Below are 21,962 nucleotides of genomic sequence, written 5' to 3'. Positions count from 1 at the left end.
TAATTGTATAGTTATTTTTTTTTATCTCCGACCATGATTAAGTTGCTACTGCAGGATAAATATCTTTATAATGGTAAAGAGTCAAACTCATTAAAGTAAAAAAAAAAACTATCATCCCTATAATTTTTAATTGTTCTATTTTACTATAACAGTTGCTTTCTTTAGATGATTATATAGTTGTTTTCCTTGGTTTGTACAGAATGTTTCCTCTGTATACTTGTAATGGAATTTTGTAAGTGTTTATATTAGTATTTAGTTGTAATAAAATATAATTACGCTAAGTCTCATCATCTCGTGTAATATGCTACCAACGCGCTCTGTCGACATCATGATAAATCTCACGTGAAGATAGCAGCACTATAATATGTATGCTCTGATGTTCTCTCGCCATCTTTTAAGGCATGGCGGCCCTTCCTTCCTTCTCTCTCTTCCTGCTGCTGCTCACCGCTAGCCAACTCCAAGCTTTCGAGTTCCACGAGGCCACTGTGGATAGCATCAACCAAGCCTTCGCCGCCGGACACCTTACCTCGCGGCAGCTCGTTGAGTTCTATCTCGACCAGATCCGCCGACTCAACCCGCTCCTCCGCGCCGTGATCGAGGTCAGCCCCGACGCGCTCCGCGAGGCCGATCGCGCCGACGCTGAGCGGAGCAGCGGGCGGCTCCGCAGCGGCGGTCTCCACGGCATCCCGGTCCTCCTTAAGGAAAACATCGGGACTCGCGGTCCTCTCAACACCACGGCCGGCTCCTTCGCCCTGCTGGGATCCTTCGTGCCCCAGGACGCCGGTGTGGTGGGTCGGCTACGGCGCGCCGGGGCCGTGATCCTGGGCACGGCCAGCCTCAGCGAATGGGCCCATTTCCGGGGGGACTACATCCCCAACGGGTGGAGCGCCCGCGGCGGCCAGGGCCGGGTGAGTAACACTTACTCGATCGGTGGATTCAACTAGGTTAATTTGGGGAAATTTATGTGGATGTGGGTGTAATTGTGGGGGAAGAATCCGTACAATTTGTCAGCCGATCCGTGCGGGTCGAGCAGCGGATCAGGGATAGCGGCGGCGGCGAACATGGCGGCGGTGACGCTGGGGACGGAGACGGACGGGTCGATCCTGTGCCCGTCGACGTTGAACTCGGTGGTAGGGATAAAGCCCACAGTCGGACTCACTAGCCGAGCCGGCGTCATCCCCATCTCACCCAGACAAGACTCGGTTGGGTAAGTCACATCTCTAAGCGAGAGCAATGTTTGGAGCAAAATATTTGGAGACTAAAAACTGATTATGATGAAAATTAGGAACAAAATGAATCTATACCAAATTTAAGTTTTTTGTTCTTTTCATTTTGGCATAACATTTCTGCCATCTTATTATGATTTTTTGTTATATGCATGATCTTAGTTAGTTGTGAGTTATAAACATTTTCCAAAGTTACTAATAACACCTTAATGCTTGCTGCGATTGAATTAGAGAAAACTAAATTGATTCTTAATTATATGTTTTGAAATGAATATTGCAGACCCATATGTCGAACAGTGTCCGATGCGGTTCAGGTCCTGGAGGTGATAGCTGGGTACGATGCCAGGGACAGTGCAACAGTAGAGGCAGTGAAATACATACCCAAAGGGGGATACAAGCAGTTCCTCAAGATTGATGGTTTGAAAGGCAAGAGGCTTGGCATACTCAAGGACTACTTTAATTACCCACTTGGCTCAGTGGAAGCCAAAGCCTTTGAAAAACACTTCCAGACCATGAGGTAATCCTTTACTCAAGGCTGTAGTTTTCACTTTGGGGTAGTTTTCACTTTGGTTATTCAGTTGGTGATAATGTAATAATAAAAAAAATTAAGAGTCATACAAACAATTCTAAGTAAGATAACTAAGATTATTTAACAAACTATATTTATCTATTATTTATTTATAGAAAATAGAACAAAACTATAAACCAAAAAGTAGTAAAAGAAGAAATGGATAGAATAAATAAAAATTCAAACCTATAATTGGCATGTCAGAAATGTCTTAGCAACTCTGTCTATTGGGTGAAATCTGTTAGAATAAATTATAAATTATGCACAACGTTAATCAAGATATACCTCCTGCCATTGATGTGATTGTTTTTGATCTTCTATAACTTGACAAATCAAATATGATGGTGTATGTTTTAATGAAAAATGTTAGGCACAAGGACCTAAATATCATACTCCTTTATATATACACATTTCCTTCAAATGTGTAACATATAAATGAGAGGTTACATGTGGCTTATCAAAGAATTGCCCACATTTTCAAACGGTTAATTCTGAAATTAAAAAATCGTCCAATTATTGACCATATAATGAAAAAGGGTTTTTGAATTTTAATTCGCAAAATCTTTCATTCTCCCACCTGGTTAATACATCCAATCAAAACCTTTTTTTAAGAAACAATTACATGAATCATTGCCATAAATCCTCTTAAACATGTATTACAATATTTCTTATTCCTTAACACCGCATTAAATATAGTAACCAACTTAATGAATAAACTTTGGGCTTATTCCATGTCCAACTTAAGAGATTTATCTCAAATGACTAAATGTATACTTTGAATGTGAAAAAATATCAAAATTGAATAAGAGTTTCAATAATTCGACAATTCTACATACACTCAAATTACATTATAGACCCAAGTTCCATTTGAACCACATGATCCTTGAAGCCTTTTGGATACATTCCTTTAATTAAAGGATTTGCTATCATCAATTCTGTACTAATGTGTTCAATGACCACTTTTCTCTTATGGCTAAATACTTCGACTACCACTCTTATTATTTTTAGCTATAAACACAGAAGCTGAATTGCCACAAAACATTTTCAACAACTTTCAAATAGAATCCATAATTTTAATTGCATACATGAAATTCTTCAACGATACACTATGCGAAGTTGTGTTGAGACTCCTGGTTGAAGGCTCTTTTATAGCATTTTCGAGCTCCTGGATTGAGGCCTATCCGATCCTGCTTCGTCGCTGACTTATCCATGTCCGATGCCTAGACCTGATTCGGATGCTCAGACGTGTCCATCCCTCGTCGAAGCTCTATCTCTGAAAATTTATCCATCCTCGGGTGCTTAGACCAGTCCGGACTCCTAGACTCTAACGTATACCAGCCAATCAGATTGTGCCACCTCAGCTAAATGCCTGCTTGGTTCAACCCCTTACCAGGCGCTTGGACCAATTTCAAGTGCCTAAACCTCGGGGCGCTCAGATCTCCGAGCGTCTGGATTATATCTGGCGCCTGAAGCCCTTTTACTAGTCATTTGATTTTCTGCATCACAAGGTTAGCATGGTCCTACAAAACAGAGTTAACATAGCCCTTGTGCAGTCAACGTTTAGACCTTCTGACAGTCTGAGCTCTGATACCAATTGTTAGGACCAAAAGGGATTTAGAGATCTCCACAATAACATGATATTGTCCACTTTGGGCGTAAACCCTCATGGTTTTATTTTTGGGCTCTACCCAAAAGGACTCTTACAGTGGAAATGTCTTTCCCTTATAAATCCATGATCTTTCTCATGTGTTTTCTGTTGGTCCCTCTGGAGGCCGGCAAGAAGGGAGGGGTGAATTGCCCTGAAAAATAAAATAACCCTTTCTCGGATTTTCAACTAAATTAATAACACTTGTAATTAAAAAAGAAAAGAGACTAAAAGAAACAGACACAAGAGAATTACTTGGTTGTAATCAGAGGATTGCTAATCCAAGAAAAGTGTAGCGCACTATCTGACGATCTCCTTCGGGCGGAGTAGCCTCTTTACAGCGTTGACAGCACAAACAAAAATGTAGAAATGAAAAAACTGGATTACAAGTGAGTTGCTTCGATTGTTGAAAAGCTTCTGGACCAAAGCTGTATTTATAGCCTTGGTCGGGGCGCCCTGAAGGGGTTCCGGGCGCCCTGGGGGGATAAAATTTTATCCCCAACGCAACGGATCGCGTTTGACGCGGTTTGGTCAAAAACCCGACTCCGGGCGCCCGGAATGGATTCGGGCGCCCGGACCACTAAGTCAACCCATTTGACTTTCTGATTCGGGCCTTCTGCTCCGGTGCTGCTCGCCTCGGTCGGGGTCTTCCGCTTTGGCTCCGCTAGCTTGGGTGATCTCGGCCATCCGGAATAGGAATCACCCGAACCCAACTTCCGGCCTTCTCCTCGAGCAGCCTTCCTCCTCTGTTTCTCGTCCCTCGAACGTCGCGTATGTTCTTCTCGTCCACCGGTGTACTCTTCTGCGGTCACCTCGTCCCTCGGACGCACCGAGCCCGTCGGCTCTCTCCCCGTGCCGTCCTTCTCGCTATCCGCGTCTTTCGCTCGACTTCTTGTATTCCTAAGCTCCTGCACACTTAGACACAAGGGTTAAATAACACAGGACCTAACTTAACTTGTTTGATCACATCAAAACATCTTGGGGTTCCAACAATCTCTCCCTTTTTGATGTGAACAACTCAAGTTAAGGTAGGGTAAAACAAACATAATGTAAAAACAAATAATATTGAAAAATAAGTGTAAGTTAGAATTTTCAATGAAAGAAAATTTAAATATACCTCCCCCTAGACTTAACATATTTCTGCCCCTTTGATCACATAAAAAATGGGGTGCTTTTAACAAGTCTAAGGTAATTTCTAAGTAAAAAAGAAAATTTCTAAGTTGAAAATTTTGTGCAACGGAATAAGTTAAACATTTGAAACATTAACTTCTAAGTTAAAAAAGCTGGAAACATATTTCAAAATTTTCAACAAAAAAAAAAATTCATAAGTGTTGAAAAAAGTAAAGAAAAAATTTCTATTCCAAAAAAAATATAGTTTTAAATTTGCAACGAAAAGATTTCCAAAAAAAAATTTCTTAAGTTTTCGTAAACTTGAATATTTTTGAAAATATTTTCTAAAAAAAAAATGTTTAAAAGACTTTTTAAAGCATTATTATATTTCAACCTTAATGCATTGTCAGAAAGTAAATTAAACATTTTATTTCAATATTTTGGCTTCCAGGTCGTGGCGAGGCATTAGGCCTTCTTGGTTATTGGAGCAACAACTACTTCCTTAGACAAAGCCTTATAAAGAAATTAACTGTTTAATTTTCTCGCTGATAAGCGCTAAATCTAATTAACAGTTCAAGTTAAACATGACTTTGGAACCTAATATAGATTCCATCCTACAGGGTTAATCAGGTATTTTCTAGGTACATAAACTTTTGGTATTTTTTTAATCTGACTTTTATGAAACCTATAGTACCAGTTTAATCCCTTATAATTTCTAAAAGCAGAAAAATTTAAACAGGTAGAATTTTTCAATTTTTCAATTTCTTCTTTTAATTTTTCATTTTCAAGTTTAATTTTATCAAAATCCTCTATCAGACATGATTTTGCTAAAGTTCTTTTTATTTCCAAGTTTTCATTTTTTTTAATTTAGTATTTTCACTTTTTAATTTATACATAGACTTTGCCATAGCCTTAATACCGAAATAAAGTTGATCAGGAGGTAAGAGACATACCTCACTTACCATATCAGATTTGAAGCCTGACTCTCCCCCTGCTTCGCTGCATTCATCTGAAGTCGCTCCCCCTTCATCGATGCTGGGTTCCGATGTACTTTGTCCTTCATAACTCGCCATCAGTGCTAGTCCGACATATTCTTATACTTCGGATTCAGATGATGAAGTGTCGTCCCAAGTAGCTTTTAGGTTCTTGTGCTTCTTGGGTATCTTCACTTTGTCCTTCTTGAGTTCTGGGCAGTCCTCTTTTAAGTGTCTTTCTTTTTGACACTGGTAGCAACGAACCCTTTTTCTATTTCTTGGATTCTTCTTATTCTGCATTTCTTTAAATTTATTAGATCGTTTTTTTTTTTAAAGTTTCTTACCATATACGCTTCTTGATCTCCTTCTTGGTTGCGTTTAGCGCCATTATCTGACTTGAATCCTTTGTTGTCCCTGCACATCTTGTTTCATATAACTCAAGAGTAGAAAATAACTCCTTTAGGGTACTTACCTCCAGGTCCTTTGAAATGTAGTAGGCATCGATGATTGATGTCCATTCTGGAGTTTTGGGAAAGGCGTTGAGCGCGTAGCGTATGGTGTCCCGGTTGGTTATCGTTTCACCGAGGTTCTCGAGTCCGGTAATTAATTCTTTTACCTTTGCATGTAGATCGGCTACTTTCTCACCTCTTTCCAGACGAATATTTGTCAGCTTGTTCCGAAGTATATCTCTACTAGTGAGCTTGGCTTCGGATGTGCCTTCGTGAAGCTCCAGGAATTTTTCCCAGAGTTCTTTGGCCGACGAGTAGCTTCCGATGCGATTGACTTCTTGAGACGGCAGTACGCTCAGCAAGTGATACTCCGCTCGGTTATTTGCTACGGAGTCATTCTGCTCCTTCTTCGTCCAAAGACTTTCTTCTTTTTCTTCTTCATTTTGATTTGTCGTTGCTACAAAACCGTACTTTATTATTAAACGAATTTCGAAATCGGTTTTTAGAAATACCTCCATACGACGCTTCCAGTGTGCGAAGTCTCCCTCAAATTTTAGTGGAACGATGCTTGGTCCGGCCATTGGTTACTTGCTTCGGTCGGCGGTTAGTCCTTCTGAAGCGTCCTTGCTCTTATACCACTTGTTGGTCCCTCTGGAGGCCGGCAAGAGGGAGGGGTGAATTGTCCTGAAAAATAAAATAACCCTTTCTCGGATTTTCAACTAAATTAATAGCACTTGTAATTAAAAAAGAAAAGAGACTAAAAGAAATAAACACAAGAGAATTACTTGGTTGCAATCAGAAGATTGTTAATCCAAGGAAAGTGTAGTGCACTATCTGACGATCTCCTTCGGGTGGAGTAGCCTCTTTACAGCGTTGACAACACAAACAAAAATGTAGAAATGAAAGAACTGGATTACAAGTGAGTTGCTTCGATTGTTGAAAAATTTCTGAACCAAGGCTGTATTTATAGCCTTGGTCGGGGCGCCCTGGGGGATAAAATTTTATCCCCAACGCAACGGATCGCATTTGACGCGGTCTGGTAAAAAACCCGACTCCGGGCGCCTGGACCACTAAGTCAACCCAGTTGACTTTCTGGTCCGGGCCTTCTGCTCCGGTGCTGCTCGTCTCGGTCGGGGCCTTCCGCTTCGGCTCCGCTAGCTTGGGTGATCTCGACCATCCGGAATAGGGTTCACCCGAACTCAACTTCCGGCCTTCTCCTCGAGCAGCCTTCCTCCCTGGTTTCTCGTTCCTCAAACGTCATGTACGTTCTTCTCGTCCATTGGTGTACTCTTCTGCGGTCACCTCATCCTTCGGACGCACCGAGCCCGCCGGCTCTCTCCCCGTGCCGTCCTTCTCGTTAGTCGCGTCTTCCACTCGACTTCTTGTGTTCCTAAGCTCCTGCATACTTAGACACAAGGGTTAAACAACACAGGACCTAACTTAACTTGTTTGATCACATCAAAACACCTTAGGTTTCCATAATTTTCAATGTGAGACTTTATTTGTAACCTTGCAACCTTGCAATCTAACAGTTATGGTCTCACCTTAGACTTCCAAAATGGCATTAAGCTAGACCAGCGCCTATAGTCCCACAAGGACTCGTTCTCACTAGATCACTCTCCTCTAGTGACCTATCATCACTTACCTTTGAAGTCATTTGACTTGCCTCTTGACTCACCAGGTCTTCCTACCAGTTGTCAGGTTCGTAAACCCAATTGGACTTCAGTCAGCTGTCAGGTCCCGCAGATCCAGCTGGACTTTCTGCCAGATATCAGGTCACATCTTGACCTATCTACCTCATGCGAGCTATCAAGTTCTCAGACCTAACTGGTCTTCAGCTTAGTGTCAGGTTCTCTAGACTCGTCAATTTCTGCACACTCGATAAAAGTATCAAATAAATATAACATCTAACTTTAAACAGTTTGTTATTCATCAAAACCTGAGTTTAACCATTGATACTAACTGTACAAACATAAACATGTAACCTTTAGTCCCTTAAAGGTATCTCATCATTTTCTTTGTCGCCCTCCGGTAGTTAATACGTAGATTACTCTGGTATCTTCTCAACACTCCTACATTAAATGTAATGTCAGAACTTGTACAAACTTGAGTATACGTAAAACTTTCAATAGCCTATGTAGCACTAATACTTCGTTTTTTTTTAAAGTATCGGATAAGAATACGGCACAGATACAGATGCAATATGCAAATACACATATCGGATATGACCAAAAATGTGTCGTGAACTTTTTTGAGGTTTGACTAGGCGAATACGTTTTGGACACTACAAAGAAACAACAAGGACATGGGAAGGATACGGCTAGGATACGTTTGGGCAAAATTATAAATATTTAAAATTTTTAGAGGTTAATTGAAAAAACTTGAATTTTCTAGGATTAATTGAAAAATAATTAATAAAAATGAATTGGGTTGTGGGCCCTAATTTTTTCTGCTCGCCTCTCATCGCCTCTTTGATGTCGCCCATCTCCCTTTCTGCCACTGCCGCCTCCTATCGCCGCTCGCTATGTAAGCCCTAAATTATTGTTTCTGATTCTGCTCCACTCTAAAGTGCTTAAACCCTAATCATTTTGTTAAAAAAAAATAATTTAGAAATTTGTATATAAGTCAATCTTTCAGTCTCCTTTTTCTTCTGTCTGGCTTTCAATTTTTTTGATGAATAGTACATAAAAGTCTTGGTTTTGATCCTTTTTCATGTTCTTTCAATACTATATATATATATGATTGTCGTATCTTAGCCATATCGCCTCTTATATTTTCAAAATTTGTTGTCTCGCCATATCCTTATTGTATTTGATACGATACCTGCACCCGTATCCATACAACATAGCCAATAGCTGAAGCATATGGATTTTCATTTATTCCCTTTCGAATTCATTCTTTAGGCATTGATCCAAATTGCATTTATCACCCTTTATTAAAAAAAAAATAATAATAATCATAGTTAGTCTCATTGACTATCCCTGAGGTGATCGGCCCGGCCCCACGGAAGTTTCTCATTGGCCACCAGGGTAAATCGGAAAGCGCACGTGGCGGCCAACCCAGAAATTCAACATCCTTTGATTGCGCTCCCCATTTGAAGGAAAAATTCCTACAAATACGTCATAGTTGGGGATCGAACCACGAGTGCCTGGGTGATATCCTGGATGTCCTACCGCGATACCATAGCTCTGGGGACTTGTCACCTTTTGTAATAGTTGCTATACTTGGTGAACAATTATTCATTTGAAATCTCTCTAAAACCTTATTGATATAAGTCTCTTGTAACAAACTCAAAATGTATTTAGATTTAGCCCTATGGATCTTTATGCCTATGACATAAGATGCCTCACTCATATCCTTTGTATCAAAATGTTTAGAGAGAATATCATCCACATATAACATAAGGAAACATATTTTGCTCCCACTGACCTTCTGGTATATATCATTGATTCATGATATTCTTTATAAATCCAAATAAAGATATAATATCGTGGAATTATAGAGACCATTGCGTTAGAAGCTTGTTTTAGTTCATATATGGATTTATTTAGCTTGCAACCCAAATGATCATAATTTTTAGAGAAAAATCATTCTGGTTTCATATAAATTATCTCGTCTAAATCATCATTCAAAAAAAGTTGTTTTCACATTCATTTGATATAATTCCAAATCAAAATGAGCGACTAATGCCAAAATCACACGAAGAGAATCTTTCTTTGATACATCTGTATAACCAATTCTCTCCTTTTGAGTGAATTCTTTAGTGACAAGTCTAGCTTTGTATTTCAATGATGCCAAACATGTCTTTCTTTGTCTTATAGACCCATTTACATCTAATGACCTTTACACCATTAGGCAATTCAACAAGATCCTATACTCCATTATATTTTATAGAATTCATTTTCTTTGTCATGACATCATACCATAAGTTAGACTCTTTAGAACTCATGGCTTGTGAAAATATTTCAGGATTAGTCTCAGCTCTATATTTTAATTAGATTCTTGTAAATACACAATATAATCATTAGGTATCATCGATCACTTTATTCTAGTAGATCTTAACTTTGAATCAACATTTTCTTGTAAAATAGAATTCTATTGTTTAATTGAACTTTTAACAACATCTAGTATCTATTAAACATCTAGATCTATTGGATCATGATCAACTTGTGAAATTTCAATTAATGGTTCAGCATGCATTTGAACTGTAGGCATGTTATGTACCATAATTAATCTATCACTTGATAAGTGATGGAATATTCAAATGATATTTTTCAGGCAAAGTTTAAAATTTTGACCCGTGCCAAGATTTTAGTCTCAGAACAGAACGATACAGTTTTGGTATTGTATCATGCCGTGTCGATACGATTTTAGTATTTTTTTATTTATATATAGTATTTATAAGATAAATATATTTATGGTGTATATAAAACCAAGTTGTATATTGATTTTGTACAAGTTCTCAATTATTGAACAACTTAATATTGTTAAAAAAAAAAAATTAAAAATAGTTTTATTTAAATAAAATTGATATATCAATAACTCGAATTAAAATAGATCTATTTATAATAATAAGTATATAAATTAATACAAGATATTACTTTATATATAATAATTATATAAATTAACTATTTATTCATTTAATTAATTATTAATTAAATAATATATATTTTAAATAGTAAAAAATTACAAAATAATAAAAAATTATCCGAATATAAATCTAATTTATTAGAATTGAAATTTAAAATATTAAAAAATAAATTTTTAGAATATTTATTAATAAAATTTAGTAAATTTATTTTAATTTTAAATATAATTTTTATATATTTCTTAGGATAATTTAATTAGGCCTTATAAAAGCATGTTCGAAATATCACATATCTTTAGGAAATGTTTAAATTAATTAAATAAAATAATTAATTTTTATTGGGAAAAAACTGTTGGTGAAATCGATCTAGGTTTTGATCGGTACGATCATAGTTTTGATGTCTGTGTCAAAGAGTTTAAGTTAGGTTCACTCTTATATTTGATATGTGTATTTGAGTTGTGCAGGTTTGCAGGATACACATGCGACTCAGGTTGATGGCTTCGGGTTCGGTGAAGGATGAAGCATCCAAGGGACCGTGGACAAGGCAGCGAGGACAAGGGCCGAGGGAAACGACTTCGAGGCATACGCGAAGGATAACATTGGGGACGAGCCGCGGGCTTGAATGCATCCGAGGGACGAGAGCCAAAGGAAGTAGGCTTGAAGGCAAGAGGTTAAAGCTGCAAAAGAAGCGCCAAATGAGTCGTAAGGGTGAGAGTGCATGAGAAATTGTACTCGGAGTAAAATCCTAGTTTTAGGATTTTATCAGAAGTTAGATCGACCGCAGAGTCGACTAGGTGCCAATGTAATGGTTCTCGTTGCGGCCAGCTGTGGATCGATCTGCGTGTTTTAGTAGTCGATTGCACCACGATCGCATGTTTTAGCGATCGTAAATAACGACCGCCGACATACCGTGTGTCGCAAGTAGTCGTTGGCTACCTCGATAACACCAACGATCGATGGTTTTGCCAATGATCGGTGTTTAGACGAGTTGATATAATCAACTCTCTCCTCTTATTTATAGGAAGCTTTGGGGCTTGAAGGAGGTTATTCATGCTTATTGAATAACTCCTAGTTCTTGTCCAAAGCTTCCAAGCCATATTCTCTTCCTCCTAAACCTAAGTTCATCTTGTAAGAGGAAGAGAGCCTTGTGAGAGGTTTGCTCCACCGAGAAGGAGTAAGAACTAGCCGGAGATTGCCGAGGATTGATCCACCGAAGGATCAAGGGTTCGTCCACCTCAAGGATACGCCGTGGAGTAGGAGCAAGCAATCTCCGAACCACGTAAAGGATTCGTGTTAGCGTTTGCTCTTACTTGTTTATTTTCATTGCTTTAGTTTTTGTATTCCGCTGCGCAAGCTAACAAGTGTAGGAAGAAGCGATCAATTGGGGGTGACCTAGCTATCCAACCCCCCTTCTAGCCGGCTACCGATCTCTTACAAAAGCTACGGTCCACGATCTGGGGGGGGGGGGGGGCAGACGTGTCCAGCGACACTGGAAGGGTTGTCGGACGCGTCAGGCGGCATTGGAACGTTCTTCGGACTCGTCCGCCAGTCGTCAGATGCTTTCGGCCCCACGGAGGCATCCCGCAACGCCTTTGGTGCCGAAGGCATTGCGGTAAGCCTCCGGAAGCATCTTGACGCTTCCAACACTGCCGGAGACGTCCTGTGACTCCTCCGGTACTGTCGGAGGCATCCGCGACTCCTCCGGCGCCGCCGAGACGGGGACGCATCCTGTGCTGGTTTCGTTCGTCCGCCGGAACGGTAAAAACTATCCGTGCCGGGAACACAGAACGACATTTCATTTTATGCTTTCAGGAACAAAATTCGAGATCTATCACTCTCACTAATCAAGTCATTCTCAAGAAACTTTTCCTTGGGTCTAATTTCTTTTCTTGTGGATTATAAATTCTTACTTCAGATAGGCATCCCCAAATGCATATATGTCGCAAACATGATTTCCAACATTTCCATAACTCAAATGGTGTTTTTGAGACAACCTTGGTTGGAACTTAATTCAATATATATACTATCTGTTGTGAGAAGCAAGGGTAGATAGGTCTTTTTATCTTTTGTTAATAAGTTGATTCTTAGGGTTGTATGACTATATAAACATATGTAATTCGACTGGAAATAGATGAATCTTTAAACTCTTTTATTACAACATGGTATCAGAGCAACCCTAACCCTAGTGGCGCCGCACCCCTCTTTCTCTTCTTCTCGATCTCTCCTCTGATCGAAGCCGACCTCTCTTCTTTTCCCCTCTTCCTTCTCGATTCTCTCTTGCGAGCGACTCAACGCCGACGGGGGATACTCGGAGTCGCCGGGACGGATCGATCTTGGAGCGTGGAGGAGGGAAACCCGTCGCGTCTCCGGCTTCTTTTCCCCTCTTCCGGCTTCTTTCTTCGGTCTCGATCACCACCGAACAGCAGCTCCTTCCTCCAGCGGCGACGCCCTCGCGACTTCCTCCAGCGGCGTCTCTTCTGCTGCTCGCGACTTCTTCCAGCGGCGTCTAGGGCACAGCGGCGGCGTTTTTTTTTTTCTTCCTTCTTCATCTCGCGACGCTGCCCAATCTCTTTATCTCGTGCAGTGATTCCTTCACCGCTGGTGCAGTGCCGATCTCTGCTTCCTTCCCCGACACCGCCACCTTATCTCTTGTGCAGTGCCGGCGGCGGTTCCTCTTCTGATCTCCTTGTGTGGCGCAGGCGGCTATTTCTCGAAGCTGTGATTTCTCTAGCATTTTTTTTTTTTTTTTTGTAAGTGTAATGGTGGATAACGCTAGTGAAACCTCGGGGATTTCTGCGAATCCTATGGCGTCTTCAGGACAGGTACAACCATTTTTCACAATGGCAGACACCGGAGGGCCCGGTCTTCAGATAGTATCAGAAAAATTGTCCGAGACAAATTATGCATCCTGGGCAGTTGCTATTGAACTTTATGTCGAAGGCCATGATAAACTTAATATTCTTCACGGCACTAAAGTGAAACCAGATGAAAAGGATCCTAGCTTTCGCACTTGGCGGCGTGACAATATTCAATTAATGACTTGGATACTTAACTCTGTTAGTTCTGGCATCAAACAAGTCATTCTTCATAACAAAACAGCGTATGACATGTGGAAGACACTGGAGCAGATGTATGGACGTCGACATGATATGCTGCGTACTTATCAGCTCAGCAGTCAAATTTTCAAACTTGAACAAGGTTCTATGTCAGTCACCAATTATTTTGCTACTCTGAAGGGGCTGTGGGATGAGTTTGACTACTACCGGATGGAAAACTGGAGTTCCACTGATGATCATCAGAGATATTTAAAGCTTCTGGAAAAAGACAGAATTATTAAATTTTTGGATGGACTTAATGCAGAGTTTGAAAACTTAAAAGGGCAAATCCTTGGTCTTGATCCTACTCCCTCTCTAGAACAAGTTTACTACAAAATTCTCAGTGAAGAAGGTAGAAGAAGGACGATGAACAACAAGGGGATTTCCACGATAAGCCCTCCGATTGGGGAGACCTCTGTCTTTATTGGTTCTGCAAACAAGTTCCGACCTGGGGGAACTAAAGGACGAGGAGACAGATTTTGTCGGCACTGCAAGAGGACTAATCATGATTCAGATTTCTGTTGGGAAAAATATCCAGAAAAGAAACCTGAAAAATTTAAACATAATGCTAAGAAGGCTCCTAATAGTGGTAATATTGCTATCCAAAAGTTAGAAAATGAAGAGATTATTGGTTCCTCTGTGCCTTCTACCACTGGATTGTCTTCTACTGATATTGTTAACCTCCAGCATCTTCTCTCTCGGCTTCAGGCTTCATCTTCTGTCTCTACTCCAGCTCAAGCGCACACAGGTATTCGTAGCTTGGGATTAAGTGTTACTGGTCCCAGCTTTTACAGTCCCTGGGTCATTGATTCAGGAGCTACAGATCACATGACAAATGCTGCTAACTCCTTTATTTCTTACTCTTTATCCTCTGGGCAGGAGAAAGTGATCATTGCAGATGGAACCAAAGCCACTGTTGCTGGCAAAGGTTCCATAAAACTTACAGATCATTTTTTCCTATCCTCTGCACTTCACGTTCCTTCCGTTTCTATTAATTTACTTTCTGTTAGTAGCATTACTAAACAACTACACTGCTCCGTAACCTTTTTCCCTGATCATTGTGTCTTCCAGGATCTCGAGACCAAGCAGACGATTGGGACTGGTCGTGAAGTAGGGGGTCTTTATTATTATCAGCTTGAAACAACATCTGCTCTGAAATCTGCAGCCAAGTGTTTGGAAAATAAGCATCAAGAAATTCTTTTATGGCATTCTCGGTTGGGTCATTTGTCTTTTCAGTCTTTGAAAATTTTATTTCCTAGTCTCTTCTTTTCTGTTCCTCTTCAGTCATTTCAATGTGAAATCTGTCAGTTATCCAAACATTGTAGAACCCATTTTTCTGAGTCTATAAAGAAGAGTTTGTCTCCATTTGATCTTGTTCATTCGGATGTGTGGGGCCCTCTCCTGTGACTTCGTTGGATGGCTATCGATATTTTCTTTCTTTTATTGATGACTACACCCACTGTACATGGCTTTATTTGATGAAAACTAGGGAAGAAGTTCCTCGTCTCATTCAAAATTTTTGTAGAATGGTTGAAACCCAATTTGGCTCAAGGGTGAAGATTCTTCGTTCTGACAATGCCCGTGAGTACTTTGCACAGTCTCTAAATACTTTTCTTGAGGATTCCGGAATTCTTCATGAGTCATCCTGTCCCTACACACCACAACAAAATGGAGTGGCCGAAAGAAAGAATCGCCATATCCTTGAAACAGCCCGTGCCCTATTATTTCAACGTCACTTACCCAAATATTTCTGGGCTGATGCTGTCCTTGCAGCTGCTTATCTCATCAATCGATTGCCATCTAGAGGTTTCGGGAACCGATGTCCTCTCACTATTCTTCATCCTGGCGTAGAGTTGTTCTCCCTTACTCCTCGGGTTTTTGGTTCTCTTTGTTTTATTCATGTTCTTGGTCCCAAGTCCTCTAAACTTGATCCTCGTTCTATACGAGGTGTTTTTATAGGGTATTCCACTTGTTAGAAATGCTACAAGTGCTTTGATCCTATTACTAGGACAAGATATATCTTGAAGGATGTTACCTTTTTTGAGTCCGAGTCCTATTATTCTCCTCAGTCTCGTCCTCAGGGGGAGAATACTACCTCTTCCTTTGTACCTCAAGTGGTTCCTCATGTGATTCCTTCTCCTATTTCACTGGATGTCATGGAAAATGGAAAAGATGCTCCATCATTGGGCTCACAGTCTTCACCAGATATTATTACTTACAAACGACGACGACACAAGCAAGGACCTACTGTTGATCGGCTAGTTGAATCGGATGCTTCGGCTCCTGATCCTGTGAAGCAGTTATCCTCATCAGTTGAACTAATCGCACCTCAAAATATGAATGAGCTGAACCTTCCTATTACTGTTAGGAAGGGTGTCAGGTCATGTACTCAACATCCTATCTCCAACCACGTTTCATATTCTCGTTTGTCTCCTTCATATTATGTATTTGTTTCACAGTTATCAAATCACGCTATACCTTCTTCCTATTATGAAGCTGTAAGGGATTCAAGGTGGCAGGAAGCAATGAATGAAGAAATGGAGGCTCTCAACAGAAATGGTACTTGGGAATTAGTTGATCCCCCAAAGGGGAAGAACTTGGTTGGTTCTAAATGGGTCTATGCTATCAAGTATAATTCAGAGGGTGAAGTGATCAGATATAAAGCCAGACTTGTTGCCAAGGGATTCACCCAAACATATGGGGTGGATTACTTGGAAACTTTCGCACCAGTTGCAAAGCTGAACTCGGTCAGGGTAATTCTTTCTCTTGCTGCTCAATATGATTGGCCTCTGTTTCAGTTAGATGTTAAAAATGCCTTCTTAAATGGTGACCTTTATGAAGAAGTATACATGTTACCACCTCCTGGAATTGAAACAAAAGGAAAGGTTTGCAAGCTAAGAAAAGCTTTGTATGGGCTTAAACAATCTCCCAGAGTATGGTTTGATAGGTTTTGCAAAGTCATGATATTGTTTGGCTTTAAACAAGGGAATGCTGATCATACACTCTTTATAAAAAAGAAAGAGGACAGAACTACCATTCTTTTGGTTTATGTTGATGATATGATAGTTACAGGTGATGATAAGGTAGAAATCCAGGCTCTTAAGTCCAAGTTAACATCAGAATTTGAAATTAAAGATCTTGGATCATTGAGGTACTTCTTGGGCATTGAAGTCGCTCGATCAAAAAAAGGAATCTATGTATGTCAGAGAAAGTATGTGTTGGATTTACTCAAGGAGACAGGGAAGTTGGGTTCTCGGCCAGCGTCTACTCCTATAGAAGTAAATCATGATCTTACTAGTTCTAGTGGGGAGGATCTTACAAATCTGGAAAAGGGAACATATCAAAGGTTGGTTGGAAAATTACTCTATTTATCTATGACTAGGCCTGACATCCCCTATGCTGTTAGTGTAGTAAGCCAGTACATGCATGCTCCTAAAACTATCCACATGAAGGCCGTTGACAGGATTTTAAGGTACTTGAAATCATGTCCTGGAAAAGGCTTGCTGTTTAAAGGAGGTGGTGATCTGAAGGTGGAATGCTATTCTGATGCAGACTGGGCTGGTTCTCGAGATGATAGAAGATCCACTTCTGGCTATTGCACTTTTTTGGGAGGAAACTTGGTAACGTGGAGGAGTAAGAAACAAAATGTTTGTGCACGGTCCAGTGCTGAAGCAGAATATCGAGCCATGGCACATGGTCTTGCAGAGATGTTGTGGTTGAGTTTTCTGTTGATAGACATGGGATTAAAGGCTGAATTACCTCTCAGGCTGTATTGTGACAACAAGGCAGCAATCAATATTGCAAACAATCCGGTACAACATGACCGGACTAAACACATTGAGATTGATCGTCACTTTATTCGGGAGAGACTTGATTCTGGAGAGTTATGTCTGCCTTATGTTAAGTCTGAGGACCAACTTGCTGATATGTTTACAAAAGCTATACCCCAAGCTGTGTTCAACTCCTCTCTTAGCAAGTTGAACATGTTTGATATATATGTTCAACTTGAGGGGGAGTGTTGTGAGAAGCAAGGGTAGATAGGTCTTTTTATCTTTTGTTAATAAATTGATTCTTAGGGTTGTATGACTATATAGACGTATGTAATTCGACTGGAAATAGATGAATCTTTAAACTCTTTTATTACAACACTATCCTTTTAAGAGCTTTCGTCCGCAAGAATTTAAGAAGTTTGGAGCTACTAAGCATGCTCCGCACCATGTCTAGTAATGTTCGATTTCTTCTTTTTAGTACACCATGCTGGTGTGGTGAACCAAACATAGTATATTGGACAACAATCCCATACTCTACAAGAAATCTAGCAAATGGACTTGGTGTCTATTGATCTTTAGTATAGCTATCATAATATTCACCACTTTTATCTGACCTCAGACCTCATGATCTTAATTTGCTCATGGCATTATTTCTTTACTTCAACCTTAAATATTTTAAAGGCATCCAATGCTTTGCTCTTATTATGAAGGAAGTAGAAATACATTATGGTGAATAGTCATCTATAAAAGTAAGAAAATATTTTTGAGCATATGAATCTATGTCTGAACTACAAATATTTGTATATATGATTTCTAATATATTTGAACTCCTCGTGGCATCTTTCTTTGATATGTTAGTCTGCTTTCCTTTCATGCAGTCCACATAAATATCAGAATTAGTAAAATAATTAAAGTACCAAGTACAAATCTTTTAATTCTTTAAATGGAGACATGTCCCAATCTCCGATGCCGCAATATAGAAGAGGCTTCATTCATAATACATTGCTTAATACCCACATTGCTATGGATATGCATTATATTATATGTCATCATCATTTTGTAAATGCATTCGAAAAAGACCATCAAACAATATACCATTACCAACAAGTTCTGATTTATAAAGTAAAGGTATTATCTGAAAATTTAAAAAAGTATTCAACTGCTAATAGTTTAAATACAGAAATCAAATTTCTTGAGAAATTTAGAACATAAAAGGTCTTTTCCAAATGCAATACAAAGCTAAGTTAATATGCTTGTTCCTGTAGCTTCGGCATGTGAACACATCTTGTTTCCTGAATTCACTTCCCATTACTTTTCTTAGGTTAGCAACTCCTGCAAGGAATTTTTAATATGGATTGTAGAATTAGAATCAATCCATCATGTATTCTGACTAACATCAATCATATTAGATTCATAGTAAACAAACGAGATGAGATTACCTTTTGCTCAAATCAATTTTGAAATTTCTAGCAATAGTTTTTCATGTCCTTTATTTTTATAGAAAGAACACTGATTCTTTCTTGATATTCGACTACTGAATAGGCATGATGCCTTTTCCTTTATATTTAGCTTGAGTTTTATTCTTTACTTGAGTTGTCAGATAGATATTCTCTCTCACATCCATAGTCAGTCTGTCCTCCTCCTAAATACACATGGTCATAAGTTCATTGATTGACCATTTATCTTTGTGTTATAGGAAATCTTAAAAGGTCCATATTGATATGGGAGGATATTTAAAATGTAATGCACAAGAAAAGAATCAGATATCTCAACCTCAAGTTTCTTTAACTGAGCTGCAATATCCCTTATTTGCATAATGTGCTCACGCACACCTCAGATATTGGGTTCATAGATGAGAATTTCATGATCATGATAATGACCAATGCTTTGTCTGAAGACTCAAATTATTCATCAATAGCCTTCAATAAAATCCTAAAATTATTATGGCGATCAAGTGAACTGCGAATACCAATAGAGATCTTAATTTTTATGAACATCATACTGAGGTGATGAAATGCTGATATTTGTAGTAACAAGGGGTCCATCTTTCCTTGTTGCATAATCAATATCTAGCGACCCTAATGTAAGAGAATCCTCTCCTTGCAAACTTGATAGTTATTACCATTCAACAGGTTGTATGGCTACAGAAAGAAAATATATATACTTATTATCCAAATTTAAGGCTATTAACAAAATATCATGATTACCAGTGTAAAACATGCAATATGATTCAAATGACATAAAAAATACTTGTAGGTTAAATTTTTAATTCAAAGAGATTTATATAACTTAATGGTAAAACTGTCAAATTATATTTTATTTCTTAATTCCTATATGTAAATTAAGAAAAATAATGACATTTTATCCTAATTGATCACATATATATGTGATAATAAATTTTGCAGATAAAATTCAGTATATCACATATGATCATTTACAAATTAATGTCTTTATTTTATGTGATCAGAATACTTTACATATAATTTTACATAATTAAGGATGTTGTAGCTACTCTCCAACCATGTAAATTATAGTTCACAGACATTAAATTAGTTCATGAAAATTATAAATCAATATAGCAATATATTTCATTACTTGCATAAATATTTTCAATGGACTAAATAATCAATTTCTGATTTTATAAGCAATAAAAAATGGCATTATTTTAAAATAAAAAATTTGCAAATCAAAATTTGTAGTTATTAGATATTTGCTATAGATGATTGATCATCCCTCGAGGTTTGATATTTCAAATTATATACATGTATGTACGTATATTTTTCAAATCAGATGAATTTCTTAAATATCTTCAAATTCAAAATAAGTTTTTAAAGAAAACTTTAATTTAAATATTATATATTTTCTTGCAAAAATTCATAAATAAAATCTAACTAAAATACATCTAGGCATAGACTAAGAATGACTCTGATACCAAATGTTAGAATTAATTGAGATATATCTCCTGGCATTGATGTTTTTGTTTTTCTTAAAGAACTAGAAGATGTAATTTAGATCTTCAATGCCTTGACAAATCAAATATGACGGTTAATTTTCTTATTGAAAAAATTAGGCATAAGGATCCTAATATGACATTTGTTCTGCTTGTGTTTATATCTGTTCAAAGTTTCAAGCATGCACCATGTCTGATACAGGAACAAGGGCGCAATCTTGATCGAAAACCTTCAAATACCAAACATGACAGCCATCGAAACCATTGGATACACCACTGAGCAAATTGCACTGTCTGCCGAGTTCAAACTAGCCCTCAACTCATACCTGTCTGCGTTGCCATATTCCCCTGTAAGAACTCTTGCAGATGTCATAGATTTCAACAAGAAGCACAAGATCAAGGTAATGCTCAGATCTCATCCTCACATCCATGATCATCTCCCCCATGCCGGTTCTTGATCAAATTTATTTGTAAAATTAGGAAAAGGTGAACGAATATGGCCAAGACATCTTACTGGAAGCTGAAAACACAACAGGAATCGGTCCCCGGGAAAGAGATGCCATTGCACTGCTCAATGAGCTATCAGTCAAGGGGCTTGAGAGGCTGATGGCGGAGCAGAGACTGGATGCAATTGTGACTGCAGCTGCATTAGATAGGTTAGTATCCGGTGTTCTCGCATTTAGGGGCTACCCTGGAATTACTGTGCCTGCAGGGTATGCGAGATATGGGATTCCCTTCGGGATCTGTTTTGGTGGACTGAGAGGTTCGGATCCAAAGTTGATTGAGATTGCTTATGCATTTGAGCAAGCAACTCTTGTTCGGAAGCCTCCAGAACTGCCAATGTTTAGGAGGAATTTGTAGATCCCTTTAATTCTCTATTTGGCATGTAATTGATGCCTTGGAATAACAATATTGAATATTAGACTCCAGATCCATGGCAGCATTCATTTCTACAACATTAGCATTCTATATGTGTTACTCCCTAGTGACATTCTGAGATATAAAATATGGCATATCGTGTGTTAGTCTTGTAAATATTTACATTTAGCTTAAGGCCATGCATTCTAGACTATTGAACTTGTAAGGCATTTCTACTGCTCTTTGAGACACAATAGAGAATTAATTTGCCTGCTTCTACAGACTTAAATTGGGACTTTTGGTCGAATGTTCACTGCATCCCATTTGATTGCAAGTCAATGATCGACTAGAGTTGACACTCACCTGATATCTATAATGCATGTAAGGTAAAGGAAGGAAGAAGCAAAACGTTCCAATTTGTAGCCCAAAAATTTGTCTAAGTTCTTTAAGCCACACTTATGTATAACTTTAGCATGGCTATTGATGTGAGGTACCACACCGCTTAGATATCATCACATAGGAGCTATGACATCTCTTCTGTTGAATAAGTGTGAATGGAGAAGAGATAGAAGAGAAGAAGTTCTATTGTGAATGAGACTTTAGTCTCACATTGGAAGTTTTAAGGTAAGTTTGTTGGTTTATATTGATTCACATACATTGAGGATGTGAACAAATGCATGGGGAGAGACTCTCTCTCACGCGTGGGTACGCAGGGGGATGCAAATTCAG

General features: G+C 38.8%; 1 protein-coding gene across 1 annotated transcript; it reads left to right on the top strand.

The window, feature by feature from the left end:
- The first annotated feature begins 381 nt into the window (after positions 1-381).
- On the top strand, positions 382-21,410 carry LOC121974854 (probable amidase At4g34880). Its single transcript, XM_042526112.1, has 5 exons — positions 382-908; positions 993-1,207; positions 1,507-1,743; positions 20,578-20,776; positions 20,856-21,410. Exons 1-5 carry the CDS (start codon positions 402-404, stop codon positions 21,234-21,236), a joined length of 1,539 nt encoding a protein of 512 aa, XP_042382046.1. The 5' UTR covers positions 382-401; the 3' UTR covers positions 21,237-21,410.
- Positions 21,411-21,962: the final 552 nt, after the last annotated feature.

This window comes from Zingiber officinale, chromosome 4B (assembly GCF_018446385.1).
Source record: "Zingiber officinale cultivar Zhangliang chromosome 4B, Zo_v1.1, whole genome shotgun sequence".
Lineage (NCBI taxonomy): Eukaryota > Viridiplantae > Streptophyta > Magnoliopsida > Zingiberales > Zingiberaceae > Zingiber > Zingiber officinale.
This window is presented reverse-complemented; position numbering and strand designations above follow the sequence as displayed.

Excerpts from the sequence above, each read along its gene's own strand:
- LOC121974854 (XM_042526112.1), top strand. The coding sequence starts at position 402 with ATGGCGGCCCTTCCTTCCTTCTCTCTCTTCCTGCTGCTGCTCACCGCT. Across the intron at positions 1,744-20,577 it reads AAACACTTCCAGACCATGAG|GAACAAGGGCGCAATCTTGA; the intron begins GTAATCCTTTAC and ends TGTCTGATACAG. Across the intron at positions 20,777-20,855 it reads ACAAGAAGCACAAGATCAAG|GAAAAGGTGAACGAATATGG; the intron begins GTAATGCTCAGA and ends TTGTAAAATTAG.